Here is a 21395-nt window from a genome sequence, read left to right as displayed (position 1 = left end):
CAGGGTGCTAACCCTCTCGCAAGGCGACCCTGAGCCCTTGTCTCTGCTTGGCCAACCCGGGGGCTCTGGGATGGGGCAGCAGGGGTGCAGGAGAGGGTGGGCACGTCCCCCCCCCCACCGTGGAACCCTGGCTCTGAGGCAGCAAACGGGGTGGAGGAGAGGTTGGCTCGTTTGCGGTGTCTCTCTCGCGGAGAGTCATAGACTTCTGCAATGCCCCCTGCAAAGCAGCCCGCGCTGATGGAGAGAGGTGGGGGTCAGAATGTGTGCGTGCGCGCACGTGCTGGGGGAGATGGGGACCTCCCACCCACTCTCCCGGGGGCAGTCCGTCTCCGCTTCCTCGCGTGTGTTCACCCAGCTCCTGTGTCCCGAGGACCCACTACATGCTAGGTGCTCTCACTGCTTTTTTGTCATTAACCTTCCCAACAAAACTGTGAGGTAGGGGCTACTCCGCTATCCTGCAGACAATGAAACTAGGGTTCAGAGCAGTTAAGTGACTTACTCAGAGTCACACAGCCAAATAGGGGCAGAACCAAGAACTGAACCCACAAGAACAGCGCTCTCTGCCCCTCCACGCCTCTTGCTCTGTGACTGGTCAGCACCTTTCGCCTCCATAGCCCTCCGCTTCTGGATGCCAGGCTCCCAGGAGACAGGACTGCGAGCCAGCCAGTGCTGCCCAGACCGCTGAGGGTTAAATGCTGCCCATACTGCTGACTTCTGCCCCTGGCAATTTTATTGTCTCCAGAAGAAAGTTTACTCCCGGGCAGTGAGCAAACAACACCTTGGCATCTGTCAGTTGGGATCGGACTGGCAGGAGGAGGGGGCCCTGCCCCAGGCCTGAGCCTCTCTGGGCCCCCGGCTGTCTGCCTCCTCCCAGGGAGGGGGCCGACTGGGAGCAGGGCCAGCGCTCAGATCAGCTCTGCTGAACTGGTTCTGTCTCCAGCCTTCCTGCCCTGCCCCCAGCGGCGTCCCCAGAGCCACCTGCTTGTGTGCCCCCAGCTGGACCTGGGCCTGGAGCAGCTTGGGGTCTCAGGCTAGGGCTGGGAGGGAGGAAAGGAAGGGGGATTAGTGGCTAAGAGTGGGGAGCTGGAGCTCCTCCAGAAAGGGGCGCTCTGGGGGGTGGCGAGGCAGCTGCTTGCCGTGTGGATCTGCCACGAAGCACACATCCCCTCGGCAGGCCCACGGCCAGCCACTGACACCTCGTGTGCTGACCGCGAACTCCGGGTCCCTCTTCCTCCTCCGCACATCTGCCTGTCCGAACTCCATCCAGCCCAGGTATTCCCTGACCCTCGTCCCGGGACCGCCTGCAGGGCCCCCCATGACTGCATGTAAGAGCCAGAGCAGACAAGGCAACCTTTGGTCTTTATTTGAAGGCTCTTCTGTGTGGCTAAAACCAGGAGCTGGTCACTCGTGCTGAATCTGGGGGGAAAAAGGACATGGGGTGGTGAACGGATCAAGCCCCACCTTGACCTCTCCTGTCTGTCCTGAGGCCAGGGGAGAACAGCAAGGGCAGGGGGCTGTGGGACATTTGCCTTGAATCATGGGTGCGTGTCAGGGCTCTGCCAGACTGCCCGGGCCAAAGGGGCCTCGGAGGGATATCCCACCCGACTGGGGAGAAGCTGAGGCTGGGGTGCAGGAGGGGATGCAGCGAACTGGCAGCAGACCTGCCCAGGGACCTGGGCCTCCTGCCCGGCCCACAGGAGACCTAGCTGCGGGTGGGGAGGCAGGAGCAGGGCTGGGGCCGGGCGAGGGCCTGGCACAGCACGGCTGGGAGCCCAGAGCCTCCGCGGTCCTGCGCACTTGAGCAGCCCTCCTGGAGAGCCCTCCAAGGTCCCTCACAGAAATGCTGTCAGAGGACAGGCAGGACACAGGAAAACGTGGCATGACCTGATGTCACACCACAGGGCGCCTGGGACTGAGAACAACTAGGAGCCACAGGCCTCTGCAGTCACTTTTACAATGTGGCTTTAAAAAACAAAACCTGGGGCAGCTGGGTGGCTCAGTCAGTTGAGCGTGCGACTCTTGATTTCAGCTCAGGTCATGGTCTCAGGGTCATGGGATCGAGCCCCATGTGGGGCTCCGCAATCAGCATGGAGTCTGCTTGTCCCTCTCCCTCTGCTCCACCCACCCTGCTTTCCCTCAAAGAAATAAATAAAATCTTTTTAAAAAATTAAAATTAAAACCTATTTGGGGTCACCCTTGCACTGTGAGTTTGGAACCCTGAATGCCCCAGTGCCCTTGGTCAGTGCTCGTCACCAGGCCCCCCAGAACCATCTGTCAGCTGCCCTGTGCAGACAGGGCCCAGGGCCCTGGGAGGTTAAGGGCCCAGCCCTCCGTCCTCCAGCCCATCGTCGGTCAGCCAGGACAGCACTCAGCATGCTGGGCACGATCTGCCTGACGGACCTCCCAACCATGGATACCTCTAGAGAGTTCAAAAGACACACAAGACTCAAGAGGACCACGTCCAGCCAGGTTGACACAGTTCTGGATTTTATCCACAGTCATACAATCACAACTGATAGATATATATTTGTATTTATATACCTTTAAATTACACGATCATGTACAAAACAGGTGCATTGCTGAGACCACAGCACTTCTCGGAGGGTCACAAGTGTCAGACTAATGGAGTCAGGAAGCCTAGGGCAGCAGATGGCGGGCAGCAGGGCAGCCCCGGCCCCTGGCAGAGCCAGGCCGCAGAATGGTGGTTAACTGGGGACAAAACACATGAGTCGCCAAGCCCCACAGGGCAGGCCCGTGCAGCACTGAGGGTGCAGGGAGGGGGCTACGAGAGGTGATGGGTACAGCAAGGGGTGCGGCCCCCACGCTCAGTGGTGAGTGCCCTGACACCAGCACTGACAGGTGGGGCTGGGCCCCTAGAGCTCGGCGGGGGGGCCGTGGAGGTGGTTGCTTGGAAGGAATGGGATTTCAAGTCCCTGCCCCGGAGTGGGCAGCTGGCGTGCTGAGGGGGACAGGCCTGGGGTCTAGCCAGGACCACAGACCTCCCCGGGTGCTAGAAAGCCACTGGCGCGGAGAGGGGGAGCCCAGGCCCCAAGGCGCGGATGTGCCAGCCTCCTGCCTTCCAAGGGTACGTGGTGAAGAGCCAAAGACCCCAGCCCCAACTCCCGCCTGGAGGAGACGCTGAAGGGGCTTTTGGTCTAGAGTTGGGAAGGCAGAAGGCTTCCAAAATCTTGCTTTGGGCTCTGAGGGGCCTACGGCACATCTCAGGCTGCAGCAGACGCCCAGAGAGCAGACAGTGACAGGAAATGGGGGCCGGGGGGGGGGCGCAGTGTGCCTGTCCCTGGGGTGCCATCGTCCCCACCCTCCAACTCCCCTGGCCCTGAGGGAGGCCTGGCCAGCTCGGGCCCCTGCCAGAGTCTGCCACGATCCTCTGCGCACACAGGAATGAGGTCAGGGCCTGGAGGCTAGGGTCCACGGCCCAGCAGTGGAGTGTTGGGAGAAGCAGGGAGCAAAAGAGGACTGAGGGGCGCCGGAAGGGCTGGGGTATCACACTGTCTTTCCTGGAGGCCCAGGGGACAGGTGCTGTGGAAGGGGGTAGGTAGGGTGTCTGCAGTCCTGAGGTCCAGAAGCTTTCTTCGAACTACAAGAAGTCCCAGGGCCTCACCCCAGAAGTTCCAGAGAGACACCTCCTTCCAGCCGTTCCCCCACCTTGAGCTTTTTGTCCTGCCCTGGTCTGCTTTCCAAGCCCCCCGTGCCCACATGTGTGGCAGAAGCTGGAACATGGTAACTACCTGGTAACCCAACACTGCTTTCCCTCACCCACCACAGGAAACACTGGCTCTGGGCAGGCCCTTTGCCTCCTCCCCTGCTTCCTCCCGGAAAAGTCCTTTAACTGAGACCCAGGCCTAGAGATATGGAAGGGCTGCCAGCAGGGGGAATGCTGCTCCAGGGGCAAGGGCCGGTTGGGGAGGAGGGGACGAGGAAGAAAGACTGGTGACCATCCTGCTCTGAGAGCCTGGGCGCCTCCCTCCTCCAAAGCCCTGTCTTTCCCATTGGTGCTACCGCGTTCCTGATGGTCCCAGACTGGAGACTCCCTTGGGCCTTGCAGTGTCTTCTTGGGAAGGCGAGAGAAGGGGAAAGAGGGGTGGGAGGCCACAAGGCTGTCTCCTGGAGGCCGGCTGAACCCAGTGAATCTATGGTTTTAGATGCAGGGAGGGCGGCAAGTGGGCGGGCAAGGTGCCCTCCTCCCCAGGAAATGGGAGAGGTTGCTACTGTTGCTGGCTTTGCCCTGGGCTTTGAGGCCTCTCCCCCTGCCTGAGGACTTGGGAGAGGGGGACAGGGTTTCTGCAAGTGACTGGGGGTATGGCTCTAAGAGCCTGTGCCCAAAGCTGCTGACAGCTGGAAAGAAGGGCCCCAGCAGGGTCTTGGTCCCTCAGCTGAGCCTGGTGTTGGGCGGACCGAGGGCCTGCCCCTCTTTCACTCACCCTCCTACACCCCGGTGACACTGTCACCAACTCCAGCTCACCCCTTGTCATGTCTGAGGGAGTCTAGGGATCCCGGGAAATGTCTATGGGAGAAGAGAGTGACCGTTCCTCTTCCAGCCACACCAGTCCTTAGGAGTAAGGCCAGGAGAAAAAGGGTACTCCCCAGGGCAAAACAGAAGACTAAAGACTGGGAGGCCCCCCTCCTCTGGGGTCTGGAGGGGAGACCTTTGACAGGAGGGTGGTGGAGAGAGGGGAGCATGGTGGGACAGAAGAAGAGGTCAGAAAACTAGGCCCAGAGAAGAGGAGGGGGGGCAGATGCTGGCAGCCTGGGGCTGGGGGCTAAGGGTGGGAAGTGAGGCAGGAGAGAAGGGTCCAGGAGACAACCCTCAGGGCTCAGGAGACTCTTTGGTGGGATCTGAAGAGCAGATGTTGTAATGTCTCTGTTGGGCTCAGTACTAAGACCCTCACCTACCCTGGGGCCATCACCCGGGTCCCACCATCCTGGCCTCCAGGCGGCCCTGCAAATGCTTCTGTCTCTGTATTTTTTGTTTTGTTCTGTTTTGACTTTTAAAAAAATAAAAGCTTGATCGGAAAATATGTCTGGAACTCTATGGCGAGGGAAGAGGGACAAGAGAGAGAAGGGAGGGGAGGCAGTGGACGAGGACGGAGGGGTGGTGTGGAGGGGAGCAGGGCAGCTAGATGGCCTCCACGTAGTTGGCGGGATAGAGGCCCAGCTGCCCACTGTCCAGCCGCCCGCGGCACCATCCCTGCTCATCCTCCTCGCCCAGCTTGGTGAGCTCATCTCCTAGGAAGGGGACACAGAGGAGCTCATTGACAGAGGCTCAGAGAGAGCTACCCGCACCCCCACAATGCTGGGTAAGCTCTCCAATACTATTATTCTGAGCTGACCCCAATGCCCTCCCATTACTGCCCCAATGCCCGCTCTGGAGACCAGTCCCAGCCACACCCCGACACCCGCGTGCTGCCCCCCGCCAAACATCTTGTCTGGGACTCCGCCTTGCCCCCCGCCCCAAGCCCAGGCCCCACCTCTGGCTTCCTTTTTCTGGTCCTGTCGCGTCTCCTAGCAGCCCCAGCCCTCAGGCCCCACCCCCACACTACTCTCTGGTCCCACTTCAAGTTTGGCCCCGCCCATGCGCCAAGCGCCGCCCCCAGCCGCATTCCCGGTCAATCCCGGCATCCCCTGCCCTCAGGCCCCGCCCCGCCCTCCCAGCCCAGCCCACCATACCAGCCTTGAAGCTGAGCTCGTCCTGCTCCTGGCCGTCGTAGTCGTAGAGTGCCCGCACGCGCACTCCCTTGGCGTCGTCCTCGAAGGGGTTGGAGCCCCCGTTGGCCTCATTGCCCCCAAATGGGTTCCCGCTCTCGTCGTCCGACCACTCGGTGGCATAAGGCTGGCCCCTGTCGTAGCTGCTAACGCTGAGACACAAGGAGAGGACCCAGCATGAATTGCCTCCCCCCTTGTCCCTAGAGCTGCCCCTTCCTGCCAGTCAGAGCCCTGGCCCCAAATTCCACCAGGGCTGGTGCAGGGACGGGCCTTGTAAGAGGGGCTCCCAAGCCAGTGATCCTCACTGACAGCTCTTTGGACAAATGTGAGGCAGGGCTATTATTAGCATTATTACCCAGCCCCCGAGTGAGAGGGTGCTGAAGTGGACTCCTGAGAACACCTGACCCCTCCTCTGAGAAGGGCACCTAGTGGTTAAGCAGCTTGACTTCTTGGACATCATATCCTGGCTCTGAGGCTTACTAACTAGCCGTGTGACCTTGGGCAAGTCACTTAATCTCTCTGGGTTTCGGTTTCTCCATCCGCAAAATGAGACTCTTTACACACTTCTCAGTGTTGGGAGGCTTCAGTGAGTTAATATATGGAAAGTGCTTATGACGGTGCCTGGACACAGTGGGTGCTCTCAGAGGATGACCTGCCACTATCTTGGACAGCAGCATGAGGTTGCTGTGACTTAGACCATTTCTTGTCTCCTGAGGTAAAACTCAACTGCCCCAGTATGTGGGCCCCTCTGGCCCCAGGAAGCTCCACAGGAGCCACTCACCTGCCACGGTCCCCAGCCTGGGATGTGGTCTCCACCACTCCGGTGGCATTGGTCAGCGTCACCCCCTCTGCTTTCTTGGACTGCTTCTCTTTCTTGGTGGCGGTGTGAGGAAGGTCTGGGTTCCACTCCTAGTGGGCCCCAGGGGAGCAGTGAGGCAGGGGGCTGCCCTCTGAGTCCCTTCCAGCCTTTTCCGACTCCCCTTCCCCATCCCCACACCTCCTCACCTCAAACTGGGGCCAGTTCATGGGCATGCCAGGGCCGCTGGTGCTGCGGAACCACCTGAGGTCATCCTGGGCATCGGCCCCCCGGATGGCCTGCTCCAGCTCCCGGTACACGTGGACATAGCTGTGCACGGGGGAGATGGGGTGTGGGGGGCCAAGATGCACCACGGCCCCTTCTCATGCTCGCTGAGGGCCAGAGGGAGCCCATTCAGGGGAGCAGGGTGCTGACAGGCCCCCCATCTAGGGATCAGGTGGGCCGGCCAAGGAGCAATCCCCGAGCGGGCACCCTTCCCTATCCCCACCTTAGCCACCCCCCCAACCAACCAGAGCAACATCCACTATGTCTCTCTAGTGACTCGTCTGCGTCAGCTTGCACCCAGGCAGCCACGACCTTAAAGCCTCTTCCTTCTTGGCCCCTGCCGCTCTGCCCACCCTTCCTGTCCCAATAACGCAGGGCCCGGGGTGCCTTGCACAGCACTCCCACCGTCTGCCATCCGGCCCGCGCCCAGCAGCCACTGCGCCCGGCTACCTGCTGTTCTCGGCTAGGTTGAGGTGCCGTTTGATGTCTAGCAGCACCTCCTTGAGGAAGACCAGCCGCTTTTCCTCAAACTGCTGGCACTGCTCGAACACTTGCTCCATGCCCTCCATGTACTGTGGCGTGGTCTTGCCCACATCATCCAGCACCTTCTCATACTTCTCCTGCATCTGTGGGCACCGGGGCAAAGGGAGGGTGAGACCCAGGCCTGCGGCTCCCAGCCGCCCCCCGCCCCCACGGGCCCTCGGCCACCAGGCCTGCGGCACCTTCTGAACGTCCTGCTTGCACTTGTCCACTTTGTCCTGCAGCTTCTTCTGCTGCTCGGGTGTGACTGACTGCTCCGTCTTGCTGTTCATCTCCCTCGTCATGGCCAGCTTCTCCTCCTTGCAGGCCAGATGGTAGGCCTTCTTCGCTGCCTCTAGCTGTAGGGCAGAGGGAGCGGGAACAGACATGGTCACTCGGCAAGCCCTCCCACCTGCCGGGGGCTGGAGCGCACATTTGGAAGAGGCAGAAGGGATGTAGGCCCGGCCCCAGGTATCTGGGAGCGGTGCCCACCCATCTGTGGATGTTTCTCTTCGGGGCACCGCCTGCCGCCTCTGTGGACACCCTCCCGTTGGCCACTGCGGTGCCCGGCCCATCTGTGGACAGTTCTGCCAGCAAGGCAGTGCTGCTCCCCCACAGGTGAGGTATGGTCCACCCCCGCTGCAGACTCGTCCCCTCTGATCAGACTGGCCCCTCCGAGCTTGGCTGCCCACCCTCGCCCCATCTGCAGCAGCCACCCACTGGGCACCTCCTTCATCTTCTTGGCCCAGGGCTTCTGGGCCTTGCGGAAACCGTCTTCAGCCTCCTTGGTCTCCTTGAAGCCGCCCATGATCTGCTTGTGATAGGCATCCTTCTGCCAGTTCTTGACCTTCTCCAGGTCCTCGTTCAGCAGGTTGTTCTTCACTTCCTGGTGCAGTTCGCTCACCTTGTCCGCCTCCGTCATGATGGCCCCCCAGGCCCGCTCCAGGCTGCCGTACTGTGGCCCTGAGGAAACAGTCATGGAGTCACAAGGCCCTCATCATCCATTGCCCAGAGGCCTCCCTCACGCCTCCTTTCTCCAAGGCTTTCCTTGTACATTCCATGTCCTCAGAAATGCCCTCCCCGGCTCTCTTTACAGTTTTACCCATCCTTCAGGGCCCACATACCTCCTCCAGGAAGCCTTCTCTGACTGCTCTGTTCTCACACCCTGCAGCCTGCAGCCCTCACTGAATTCTTCATACAGCATCTGCCTCTGTGCCCACTCCCTATCTCCCCTGTCAGCTGGTGAGCCCCATGGGGGCAGCCTGGACCCCGCAAGCCCTCACAAGCCCAGCACAGCACTAGGCACACAGTAGGTGTTTCAGGAATGTTGACTGAACGTAAAACTGAAGAAGCAGCTGGTGACAGATGCCAGGAGGCCACTGGGACCAGACATTCCACAGTCATTTGTTGGTCTGTATACTGGGGATCGGCTCTGTGCCAGGCACTATGCTGGGGAGTACAGGCTGAGCCCCCGCCCTCATGGGAGTTAGGGTCTCGAGGAAGAAAAAAATATATAACAAAAACATGGAAACCCCAACCTGAAAGTGTTCCAGATTAAAGGAATCTAGAGACAGGACAACTAAAGCAAGATGTGATTCTGGATTGGCTTCTGGACCAGCACAAACAATTGCTATCATAAAACTTGCGTATGGGTCATATTAAATGTCCCGAGTTTGATCTGTGAACCATGGGTATGTAAACAAATGATCTTATTCTTGGGAGATAAATGAAGGATTTAGGGTAAACTGGCAGGTCTCCCACTTAAACGGTTCAGAAAAAAAATATGCATCCAAGAAAGAGGGACTGCGAAAACAATACGGCAAATGGTTCACTGGTGAATCTGGTTGAAGACTGTGTCGTTCTTTCCACAATTCTTGCAACTTTTCTCTAAGTTAAAATTATTTGGAAATAAAAAGGTTGTCTGGTTTTGTTTTGTCTTTTTAATCCAACCTAAAATTGTACAAAGTCGAGTTGAACAGGGGCAGGGAGACCTGGCTGGGTGTGGGGACGGTGCCTTCAAAGGCCCCGTGGCCAGAGGGGTGCAGGTGCGTCTGGGTGGCAGGGCGCTCCCGGGCCCCAGACTGTGGGCAGCCGGGGAGGGACCAGGCTCTGCGCCCGGGGTGGGCATGGGGGCACCTTTCTCGATGAGCTGGCGCCAGCGCTTGGCCCAGTCGGTGAGCTGCTGCGCGTACGCCTTCTCGATCTTGGCGCGCTCCTGCACGCAGTTCATCAGGTCGTTACACAGGCGGTGGCCGTCATCTATGCGCTTCACCGTCCGCTTGTAGTTCCCCACCTGGCGGCCAAGGGCAGAGCACGACTCCCGCGGGCTCCCCGTCTGCCCCCCACCCCAAGCCGCCCAGGACGCCGCGTCCTGCAGGGGGCGCCCGCCGCGTCCATCTCCCTCCCCGTCCCCGCCCCCACCACCTCGCCCGCCCGGCGACAAGGCCCTGAGGGCTCCCCGCCCCTCTCATTTCTGGGGCCTCAGCGCCCTGCATCATACCCCACGGTCTATACACTCCCTCACCCCACTTGACACATAATTTCCTCGCTGCCACAAAGTGCAAGATTTTTATAATTTGGACCCAGACTCGAATGAATTATTCGTTTTGTTCTTGTGAGCTGAATGCATTCTATTTACAGAGTCATGTAAGTGTTGAGCTGAGCTGTAGCTTCTTGACCCAATATTATGTTTTGTAGACACCTCATTAAACACTTATTAATATAGGTTTGGCAGTTTTCACTTTGGGTTTTGGAAGCCAATCGAAAAAACTGTATTTCTTGGTTTCAAATAGTTTGGGAGGCTCCTGAAATGCTGGCTTCCAGGCGTGTCATGTCGCCACCTCTTTGTTGCTGTGGGTCTGCTGGAATTCTCGCCCCAGGGTCGGGGGCGGGGGCCGCTGTGGAAGGCTGTGGAAGCTGTAAAGCCCGGGCCGGGCCGTGGTGCCGGGGTCTGAGAGCAGACAGACAGCAGGAGCCTGGCCCACACCCAGAAACGCGGCAGGATCTCCCCAGGGGCAGCGTGGGGCACGGGGGCTCTGGGCTTGGTGCGCAGTCGTCTTACCCCATTTCATGGAACACCGAGGGTTTTGGAGGGACCCGAGGGGCTGGGGAGCAAGGCGCGAGGCTGTGGGGGTGGGAGCCTGGGCAGCCACAGCAGCTGTCTCACCTCCCAGAAGCTGTCAGTGGTCTCCTCCGGAGCTAGCGAGGCCTCGTCGTAGGAGCCAGACATGGTGTAGCGGCGGGGGACAGGTGGGTGCGCGGTGGCGGTCAGCGGGCGCAGCTGCTCATGCGCTGGGAGGGCAGAAGAGAGATCCCTGGAGGGGGGAAGTGCCCCACGTGCCCCAGTCCAAGCCTGGGCCCCCAGCGCGCTGTGAGGATGACAGCTCCACAGGTTTGAGCCTCACATGGGGATGGGGACTTCCGGCCACGCGACTGGCTCGCCATCCCCGGGGTAACCCCAAGAGTAAGCTCATAGCACCCCTGTGTGCATCCCCCATCATACCTCCACCAGCCCTTCCCCCCACATCCTCTCTCTCCCTTCTCCCCCAGATCAGTTCTCCAGCCCCAGTGTGGCAGCCCTTCTCAGAACCCTGCCCCAACCATAACTGTTTTCGGGGTCCCGGACTCAGAGCTACATTAGAGAATTACAGATTTGCTTTATGTAAGCTTGCAACTTGCCTCGTAGACACAGCTCTTTATGCATGTCCTGCACTCCCCGCCCCCCCCCGGCCTGGTACCCCATAGGGCCCAATGGGGCTCAGTGAACCCCAGCTGGCTTCTCAATCTGTCCCTCTTAGCACTGCCCCCACCCTGACCCACCTGCATCCTCGCACCAGACCCAAAATACCCTCCTCAGCTCTCCCACCCAACACAGTCCCTGATCTCAGCCCCCCGAACTTCCCCACAGGCCCTGCCTGCAGTCTGACCTGAGTTCCCTGGGAAGCTGGCCGCAGGGCCTGCCTTCCATCTCTGGCCCAGGCTGGGCCCCTGTAAATGCCCTTCTGGCTGCCCTGGTGCCCAGCCTCAAAAGCCTCCCTTAGCCACTTACACGCCTCCTCAATGGTCCCAAACAAGGGTCCCAAACCCGGCCTATGGGTCAGACCGCTGTGATCTGTGCGAGCACTGGAGCAGCTCTGTGCGGCCTGGATCTGTCGGCAGGCATCACGGCGGTCCAACCTAGGTCACGTGCTGCCCCAGAGCTGGGGACGCTGCCCTTCTCCCAGCCCCCACCCAGGCCTCACTGCCACCCCGCCGCAAGAATGGCTCAGTAGTCAAGAGACAGGACTCAGAGGGCCAGGGACCTGGTCTTCAAAGGGGCAATAAAGGAGCAGGAGTGACCCCACAAGGCGCTGCCATCCTCAAGGCAGGGACGGCCAGGGGATGCCTCCATGTCTCTGCGCTGCTCAGAGACTACGCACCCCACGCAGTGAGGACACGGGGAGGGCTGGCCTCTGCAAAGTTCAGTCCCACCCGGGGGTCCTGGGGATACTCCGTCCTTACAGCAGCTCACCTTCAGGCTCAGAGCAGGGGGCATCACCACGTGAGGATCCTTGATCAAGGCTATCCCTCCCCTCTCTGGCCTCAGTCTCCCTGTCTGTGCAGGGGCTGGTGACCTTTTCCCAGCTAGAATCCAGTACTGCCTTCTCCTCGCTCCTCCCAGGCCCTAAATATACTGTGTTCCTTCCCGCTTAGCAAAACCTCAAACTTTCCCACAAACTCATGCACAGTGGGGGTCGGTGGGAGGCAAGGTGGCTAGGATTCATGGAGGGACAAAGAAACGGGTCTGGATTTTTTTTCTTCTGAATCTGGCACCTTTCACTTACAAAGCAGTGTTCACTTCATAAAGAGCACTGCATGTAGGTAAGGGAAAGGAAAAGGCAAGCATGTTGAACAAAGGCCTTTCAGCCAGGCTGGGTAAGCATATCTGGGGCCAGAGCCCTATCCAGAACCCTTGAAGTCATACCGAACTGTGCTTTTTGGGACCCAAAGAATGCACAGCTGTCACCGAGCTGGCAGCGGGGGGAGAAGGGGGTGAGGGTAGGGACAGGCCCTCAGGAAAGTGAAGGTCACACCCACCCCTGGTAGTGGGGAAGTGACTTGATAAGCCTTGATCAGAGGGGACTGGGGTGCTGTCTTCTCTCCCCACTACAGAGGCACGCCTCCCTCAACCCACGATGCCTCTCCCAGGAATTCACCTTCCAGCCAGCAGGGCGAACCGATGCTGCCTAATTCCATTTGCTGCAGCAGTGCTTGTAAAAGCCAAAGGCTGGAAACATCCCAGCTGCCGGTCCAGGGGACTGCTTCAGTAAATACTGGTGCAGGCGGGCCACAGAATGCCCTGGTCCTGACCAGAGCCCTCCCCAAGCCATGGCACCGAGACAAAAGGAGCAGGGTGCAGAACAGGGAGGCTGTGGACGCTTCCATTTGTATGGGGGGAAATACACAAACAAGGAACACTTCTGGAAAGCTGGTAGCCATGGCTGCCTTTGGGGAACTAGGTGGCTGGGGGATATGACGGGAAGGAGCTTTGTCACTGTCGGTCCTTGATGCCTTTTAAATTTTGCCTCGTGTGCATAAATTGCACAGTTTTTTAAACCCTCAGGCCTTCATTGGAGGGGAGCTGAGGGAGCCAGGAGCCGGGACTGAGAGTGCACTGAGAGTGACTGCAAAGAGGAAGAAGACCGTGCAGCTAAGACAGCAGGGAATGCGCCAGGGCAGAGACCAATTCCACTCTGTCCAGACTCTGGGGTGGCGGGGGGGACTTGCTGGGGCCCCTCCCTCAGTGAGGGTAAGTCACAGGTCTCTGGGCTCCCGGCTGGCGTAGCACGGGTTGCTCTAGCCTTGGAGGGGTCCCTGCTCCCTGCTCGGTCACCAAACTGCTGTGTGACCTTAGGCGATTCACGTGACTGCAACGGGCCTGGCTGTGAAATGAGGATGCTAAGACCCGAACGCAAGGACTGGATGAAACGGTGAGGGGCCAGGCTGGACCTGCAAGCGGCAGGCTCAGGAGGACAGGCAGGCAGCATCAGGGAGAGGAAGTGGCAGGGGGTGCGTGGGCCCCCAGCACTGCCTGCTAGTCACACCTCCCGCCCCACGCCTGCCTCCTGCAAATCGGCCTCACACCCCCACCCTGGGCGCTGGGGGGAGGCTTAATTCTGGTCAAAGGCCAGGTCCCTCCTGAATGGTGGTCAGGAGCTGCCGTCATGGCAAACGCTGCTTCTCGGAGTCAGGAAGCTGATACGGCCAGCATCTGTCACACCCGTGGGCGAGCCTGATGCCCTCTTAGCAGAACCCATCAAACGGGCACCCTGCCCATCCGACTCTGCTCCTGGTGCTTGTAAAGCACTCGTGGCCCTGCAAGCCCTGTATCATCGATAATAACGACTAGCATTTATGGAGCACAGACTTGGTGCGAAGGACCGTCCATGTGTCTTAGCAAATCAAATCCTGCCAGCACCCCTCTACGGCAGGTGCTACTGTCACCCCTACGTTACTGCAGAGAGAGCCCAGAGGCTGGGACATGACCGAAAGAACTTGTCAGCTCTCATTACTGATTTGTCACCATTGTTGTAGTGGGGGCGGCAGTCCCGTGGCGTGCGCATGGAGGGGGCGAGGGGTGCTGTCCTTGTAGAGCCATGGAAGAAGCCAGGTCTTTCTCATTCACAAAGATGGTCAGCCCTCGGCATGTGAACAGAGTGGGCTCTGCTCCAGCCCTACCACTTCCCAGTGGGATCTCAGTCAAGTTCTGTCACGGGGTCTCGATTTTCTAACTCATCTGATGGGAAAACGGCACTTCAGTCTCATGTGACACTCAAATGGTAGAAGGGTGGTAAGCTCTTATTGAAAAATACAGACCGTTTATGGAAGTGCGAAGTTTGCATGTTGGCCTTGACCTTTCCTTTTGGGAGAAAGGAGTCCCAGGGTGAAAAGCATCCCTCTGCAGGCCCCAGGTTTCCTGCCAGCTGCTTCTAAAAGCCCCTGGAGGGCAGGGGCCTTGGGCATGTTCTGTCCACCCCTGGCTTGAAGAAGGGACAGAGAAATTGAGAGCAGGGGCCCGGAGAGGCTGGGCCAGCTTTGGACGAAGGTGGCATGTGGATTCCTGCACCACACACGAGTCACTAACAATCACAGGCGCCCGTTTCTCCTCCCGCCGCCACCCAACCCAGCAGCAGATTCTGGGCTCTGCTCTCAACCACCCTGGTCCCAGCCCCATCACTCTCCTCAGTGGCCTTCCTGCCTCCGACCTTGAGTCCTTCACCCCCACCCCCACTCCAGTCTGTTCCCAACCACAACAACCGGAGGGACACTGGTAATACCTAAGATCCCAATACTGCCCTACTCAGAATCCTCTCGTGACTCCCCATTTCCTCCAAGGAAAAGTCTAATTCCTTCCTAGGAGGCCCTGCATCTCCTTCAGCTCCACTGACCTCCTTGCTGTTCTAACCCCAGGGCCTTTGCACTTGCCAGGAGTGCCCCCCCCCGTCCCAGATTTCCATGTCTGCTCAAATGTCCTAATCACCCCGCATTTCACTTGACACTCTTTCCATCCCTAGCACTCTCCTGTCTCCCTTTCCTTGCTTTATTATTCTTCAGAGCACATGTTACCACATGCCAGGCTCCCAACATTCATCATGTTTGTGTCTTCCTCTCTCACTGTAATGTCAGCTTGCTAAGGTCAGTAGTTTATGTCTGTCAGGTTCTCTGCTGTATTTCCAGCATCCAGAGCAATGCCTGGTACATAGTTAAATGCACAGAACGTTTTTGTTAAAGGAATGAATGCCAAGCACCTTCTGGAATATTCATTCATTAAATAGTAGAAATATTGAATTCTGTCCCTCAGAGCCAAATATAGTCACCTGCACAGACTAGATACTCAAAAAATGTTGATAATGATGGTGACACAACCAAAAGCCAGAATCTCGCCCAGATCCCACCTGTCCTCTGTTCCCAGGCCCCCTGCTTCTCTGGGCATCCCCTTCCTCTCCTCTTGGCCAACCCTCAGGGTCCAGTTCCAGGGTCTCTTCCTCCTTGATCTCCCATGAGGATTCTGCCCTCAGTGGGGAGCCCTCCCGCCTCAGGGATCCACACAGACAGAAGAGGCTGTTATACTACCCCTCTCCTCACTCTCCCTTTACATCACCTACGACAGCCATTTCTGAGTACCTGCTACGTGCCAGCCTCTTCATACCCTTCACCTCCAACCCTCGTAACAGCCCACTGAGATGGGCGGTTACCTGCCTCTCTTCTCTGAGACTCAGAGAGGTTAAATGACTCGTCCAGGGTCACACAGCAGGGAGGACACAGAGTCAGATCCAGGCCCCGGGGCCAGTCCTTCCCCTGCCCCCCATCAGGTGCCCAGTGCAGAGCCAGCCGTCCGTGGGTGTCACCCCAGCCCTCCAGGCCTAAGACATTCTCCCAAGGGAGTGGCTCGGCTCCAACCTGGGCAGGGCCATGGGAAGCCAGAGCTGCCTCGCCCTCACCCAGGGTGGTCTTCAGGTCCCACAAACACTCCCAGCAGCAGCCCTACTCCTCACATTACCCTGAGATGGCCGGGCTCACCGTGCCTGACTTGGGGCCACACCAGGACTCTTACCAGCCCCTGCTGGGGCTTCAGATGCAGCGAGAAGGATCAGGGTCAGCTGTAAGGTGCTGTCCCTCCACCCCTCCCTGTGATGCACACCCCCTCCTCATTCCAGTTTCTGCTGTTTTGTTCACGCCTTCCCTCCTGCCTGGGTGCATGCTGTCACTCACCTTCTCCCCAAAATAAAATAACCCCACCTCCCTTCAAGGGCCAACTCAGTCCCACCCACTCCAAGAAGCCTCCCCTGAATGCCCCAGCCCCCACCTACTTCCCCCTACACCCGGGTGCGGCTCTCACTCACACCTGCCGTGAACCCATCTTGCTGGTTCCCTCCGGACAAGTAGAGAAAATCCTGCTCGGTTAGCACAGCTGTTGAGAGCACTGCCGTGGGGCTGCGGCTCTGCCACTCGCTGCATATGTGACCTTGGGAAGTCGCTTAAATGCCCCGTGCCTCAGTTTCCCCATCAGCAAAATGGAGGCGAGGATACCAGCCCACGGGGTTATTGTGAAATGATGCCCAGGGTGCAAGAGGTACCGTGTGGACGGTATTATTATCAGCGGCTTTATTACCCATGCTTTCCAGAGCTGCAGAGCTTCCTTCACACCCCCTTCTCTCTTTGGGCTAATGCCCCCAGAGACCGTTGCTAAAGACTGACTTGTGTCCCCACCAAATTCATATGCAAATATTTTACCCCCTCACTTTTAGGAGGTGATTAAAGGTAAAGGAGGTCAGAAGGGCAGGGTCCCAAGCTCATAGGATTGGTGTCCTTATAAGAAGAGGAAGAGAGAGGCTCTCCCCTCTCCCTCTGCGCACGCACTGAGGGAAGTCCGTGTGAGAACCCAGAGTGAAGGCAGCCATCTGCAAGCCAGGAAGAAAGGCCTCACCAGAACCCCAACAAGACGGCACCTTGACCTTGGACTCCCAGCCTCTGGAACTGTGGAAAATAAATAGCCGGTGTTCACTCCACCCAGTCTATGGTGTTTTGTTCTGGCAACCTGGGCTCAGATTCCCTTCCATGACTGTTGGGCCTCACCTGGGACCCCCAGGTCTCCAGGCGCCCTGTGAAAAGAAGACCGCACGCCTGGGGTCCTCTTGCCTTCTCTTTGGCTGTAAAATCCAGGCCCCCCGACCTCCATCTCCTCTAACGTAAGGTCCATGGGGCAGTCCCCAAGGGGCCCTCCCTTCAGAGATGAGTCCCAAGGTAGGAAGGAAGGAGAGGATGGAAACACAAATGGGGAAACTGGGGCAGACAGAGCCTGGGTCTCCAGTGAGGCTGGAGAGCTCGAGAGAGGCTCAGGGTCGGGGGGACCAGGTAGGTTCATCCTTGCTGGAAAATGTTAAAGCCATCCCACCTCAGCCACCCTGGCTGGCCTCTCCTCCCCTCCTCCCTAGACTCTGACCTTTGGCTTTTACCCTCCCTACCCTCTCCTTCTTCCTCCAGCCCCAGACCCTCTCTCTCTCCTCCAGAAAACCATCCCTAAAGGCAGCCTCCACCCTGTACCCTTCAGTTCCCAAGCCAAGCGGATGAGAAACATGTCATCCAGCCTGTCCATCTCCAGGGAGCCCCTAGGACAGTGCAGACTCCACAGGGAATGAGGCCGGCCTCCGCCATGGAGCCTACACTCCAGGGCAGGCAGGAGGCCAGGAAGTGAATACATACCACCTTCCTCGCTAGGTGGTGACACAGGTAGGGGAGGAAGTCAAGCAGGGTAAGAGGGGGTTGGGAGCGGCCCTCAAGCAACGGCGGGGGGAATGGTGTATACCCCCTCCTGGTGGGCCAAGCCTGAGGTGGGTCCTCCAGGGGCTCCCACAGGCCCCAGAGGGACTGTGCCTTCGTTCCCCACAGGAGGAACAGGCTCCCTGTCTCGCCTACTGTTTCCAGGAATCACCTCTCAAATCATATCCTTGTCTCCGGGTCAGCCTCTTGGGGAGTCCAAACCATAACACCACAGATGAGGAGGCAGGAGTGGGAGCTGGCGATAGACAGGCCTCCGTCCTCTCCATTCTGGGTGCCTCTCTCCTCGAGACCAGTCATCCTACATACACATGGCTCCTCTGTCCTGAGCCCTCGGCCCCATGGCCTCCTGGACGGCAGGGACCAGGTCTGCGTGCTCTGACGGGAGGCCCGTAAGGGGTGCACGCCATGCTGTCCGGACGGCATAGAACTTTGGGACGAATTCGGACCCGGAGGCAGGTGCCCCGTGTCTTTAGTGCAACCGGGGGTGGAACACGTGCAGCTCATCTTCTTCCCCTTCCTGGCCCCATGGGGAGAGGTCAGCCCCAGCTTTGTTCTGCAGCCCAAGTCCTTTCGGGGCAGCTCTGAGCTGCGCAGTGAGTGAGACAGAACCCCCCCCCCCCGCCCCACGGAGCTGACATTCTAGAGAGGCCGGACAGACAAGAAACCAGATGAATAAGGAAACGATGAGGTGTATCGGATGGCGACGAGCGCGGTGGAGAACAAGGCAGGGAAGGGGACAGGGGGCGACGGTGGCACCTAGCAGTCACGCTATTTTACACTGTGGTCAGAGGTCATTGTCAGGAAGCGACATTTGCGTGAAGACCTGAGGAGGCGAGGGAGGGAGCCATGCAGGCATCTGGGGGAAGCGCATCCAAGCAGAAGGAACAGCCAGAGCTGGGGGGGAGCTGAGGTGGAAGCACGGCTTCCGGGGTTGAGGGGGAAGGGGGCTGCGTGGCTGGAGCAGAACGAGTGAGGGGGAGGGGGGGGAGGTCAGAAAGGCTGAGGCAGGGAGGCTGGGGCAGGAGGCTGATCCCATGGGGCCTTGTGGTTCAGAGTGCGACCTCTGACTTTTTCCCCCAGAGTGAGCTGGGAGCCCCTGCGGGGTTTGAGAAGAGGTGGGATGTGATTGGGCTTAGGTTTTAAAGGATCCCTGGCTGCTGGGGGGAAAGCAGAGGATAGCGGGGCAGGAGGCCGTCTAGCTGTGGCTGCAGTCCTCCAGGTAAGAGAAGGCACCAAGGCGCTCCAGCGTGAGCGAGCCTGGAAACACTCTGATGCTGGAGCCAACAGGATTTGCTAATGGCTAGGATGAGAGCAGGAGACAGAGGAGTCACGGCCTGCGCTGGGGTCCGGGCCTCAGCAGCCAGCAGGTGGAGTGCTATGTCCTGAGATGGGGAGCAGAGCAGGACCTCGGTTTTGGAGCCCTGAGATGCCCATGAAGAGCCAGGTGGAGATGCCTCCTGGCTCGCCCCCAGAGCTCCTGCACAGGGGGCCTGCAAGGAGGGGCCAGCCTCAGGCCAAACTGCTCCTCCAGCCTGTCCCAGGGCCCCAGGCCCTGGCTAAACCCCAGGCCTCGAGTGCCTCTGGGGCCTCCTTTCAACGCCCTTCTGACATGGGGAAGATGGATGCTGGGAAGCTGGGTCTCAAACTGGCTTCCACTGAAGGCCCACTGGGTGCAACGGGGTAGAATTGGGGAATGTGCTCCAGGAGGCCATCCTGGTGGGATCTCTGCCCCAGGGTCTGGGGACAAAAGAGAGACACAGAGCAAGCAGAGGCCCGAGGGACATGTGGGGCAGAACACAAGGAAGAGGGGGAAAGTGGCCTAGAGGGGGTGGGTGAGGAGTGGGGGAGGGCAGGGTCCGGCCTGGAGGGTCTGGGGAAGGACAGCTCCTTCCAGCTCTTGCCCAGAGCACTTCCCCTCGGGGCCTCACCAGCCCCTTGTTCTGGCTGGGATGGAGGCAGGCCTGGCTATAGAAGGTGAGGCAGGCCAGATGCCCATGCCAGGTCCTGGGGGGGGGGTCTCTAGCTCCCCCCGAAGGACAGAGAGGAGCAAAGAGGGTGGCAGTGTTCAGGGGGAGGGGGCAGCCGGTGAGAGTGTATACAGGTTACCTGGCCACTGGCTCCCGGGCAGATCGACATCCCCCACCTTGTTTGTCCTTCTCACCCCCAGGCCCTGAACCCCAAGGCAGAAGCCCCCTTTGCCTAGTGCTCAGCAGGTACAACTCATGTTTGCAGAGATGAATGAGCTTCTTGGCGACTCGACCCCCCACCCCATCACAGGCCCAAGGATCCTTCCCTGGGGATCTGACCCCCACATGCCCAGGGAAACAGGAAGCCCCATAATGCGCTGCCAGGGCCCAGCCAAAGACCCAGCTAGGCTCGCAGGGTAGACTGGATGGAGAAGGAGGCAGACCCTCGGCTGCATCAGGCACCTGCAGCACACCCAGAGCGGCACGCACCAATCCCCTTCCCTTCTCAGACTACGATCTCCCCACACACACAGGCCAGCCAAGGCCCTTCCACTCTGTCCCAGGGCAGAGCTGGACCAGGGACAACGCACCGACTGCACTACCACACGTCCTCTCCTGTCCTTTCAGGCCCCAGAGCGAAGCAGTGCGGCCAGGTCCTCCCCAGGCCCCAGCCCCGCCCCCTCCTGAGCCTCGGGCCGAGGTGCCTCCGCAGTGCCCGGGCTGCCCGAGCTCCCCAGCAGCAGCCGAGTCTGTCCCCAGGAGCAATGCAGCAGAGGGACAGCGATGGGGGAGTGAGGGCCACAGGCACCCCTACCCAATCCCCCAACGTGGAGACGCTGGGCTTGCCGGGGAGGGGTTGGGGGTCCCTTGGGCCATCTGGGGCTCTAGGACTGTGGGGAGAACAAGGAAGGAAAAGGGTGTGAGCTTGCGGGAGGAGAAAGATGCCTCTTCCCTGACCAGGAGGTCTAAACCCAACACCTGAGATCATCTGGGGACAGCACGGAGGCAGCCGGTGTGGCGGGTGCGACGTGAGTCTGCTGCTCTCCAATGGCCAGGACTTAGCAGTGCCCTGAGTGGGGGCAGGGGGCGTCCTCACTGCTCCCTCTAGCCTCAGCCTGCGCAAGGGTAGCACCGTGGGGCCCTGGAAGCTCCAGGCCCCCTGGGCCCACTTCCCCCAGGGAGGGGAGCATGTCTACAGTCAGGACCTGTGGCCACGGTGGAGGGAGGGACAGAGGTGCAGAGGAGGTAGGCAACGGCGGGGACGGCCCTCCTGTTGAGGAAGGTCCCGGTTCTGGAGGGGGCCTCCCAGGATGCAGGCTGCTCCACACCCAGGTCCACTGACCCCGGCCCCTCCAGCCTGTATGCCTCCTGCCGGGTGCTGCTACCGGGAAGGGAGGGGGCGGCTCGGGGGCAGGGGGCCCCCACTCTCCATGCAGCCTCTTCCAGCTGCCCACATCGGGATGCCTACCTGGGCCGGTCTGGGCACCAAGCCAGGGGCAGGTGGACGCTCACTGCCCCCGCTGGGCCAGGCCAGGGCCGGAGGGGCTGGCTGTCCTCCTCCTTCTCCGTGGTGGCGGGCAGGGAGGGGGCCTGATGCCCGGGCTGGGGGCTCAGTCCTCTCGGGTTCCCTCCACCGCTGGCTCGGGAAGGCAGCGGCGCCAGAGCTGCAGAAGCCAGCTCCCCGCCCCCCACCGCTGCCACCTCCCCTCCCTCCTCCCGGCCCGCCTCCTTCTCCAGCCACCCACCTCCTTCTGCTCGTTTCTATGGCAACCGGGCAATGCTGC

At 59.7% G+C, this 21395-nt stretch overlaps 1 protein-coding gene across 2 annotated transcripts in view; it reads right to left on the bottom strand.

Moving 5' to 3' along the window:
- Positions 1-2895: 2895 nt before the first annotated feature.
- PACSIN1 (protein kinase C and casein kinase substrate in neurons 1) overlaps positions 2896-21395 on the bottom strand; it is a 55911-nt gene continuing 37411 nt past the window's right edge. Inside the window, exons 1-10 of one of the 2 annotated variants that reach the window (XM_011218541.3) lie at positions 21080-21302; positions 10491-10615; positions 9461-9617; positions 8052-8287; positions 7528-7683; positions 7256-7431; positions 6730-6850; positions 6506-6633; positions 5689-5876; positions 2896-5247 (exon numbers count right to left, since the gene is read on the bottom strand). In XM_011218541.3, the coding sequence (XP_011216843.1) occupies positions 5138-5247; positions 5689-5876; positions 6506-6633; positions 6730-6850; positions 7256-7431; positions 7528-7683; positions 8052-8287; positions 9461-9617; positions 10491-10553 (1335 nt within the window). In that variant the 5' untranslated portion in view covers positions 10554-10615; positions 21080-21302 and the 3' untranslated portion in view covers positions 2896-5137. Of the gene's footprint in view, positions 5248-5688; positions 5877-6505; positions 6634-6729; positions 6851-7255; positions 7432-7527; positions 7684-8051; positions 8288-9460; positions 9618-10490; positions 10616-21079; positions 21303-21395 lie in introns of those variants that run through there. The other variant, XM_034660569.1, reaches the window with a different exon arrangement.

Source organism: Ailuropoda melanoleuca, chromosome 5, assembly GCF_002007445.2.
Source record: "Ailuropoda melanoleuca isolate Jingjing chromosome 5, ASM200744v2, whole genome shotgun sequence".
Classification (NCBI taxonomy): Eukaryota; Metazoa; Chordata; class Mammalia; order Carnivora; family Ursidae; genus Ailuropoda; species Ailuropoda melanoleuca.
Note: the sequence above shows the minus strand (reverse complement) of the source record. Positions and strands in the feature narration are given on the sequence as shown.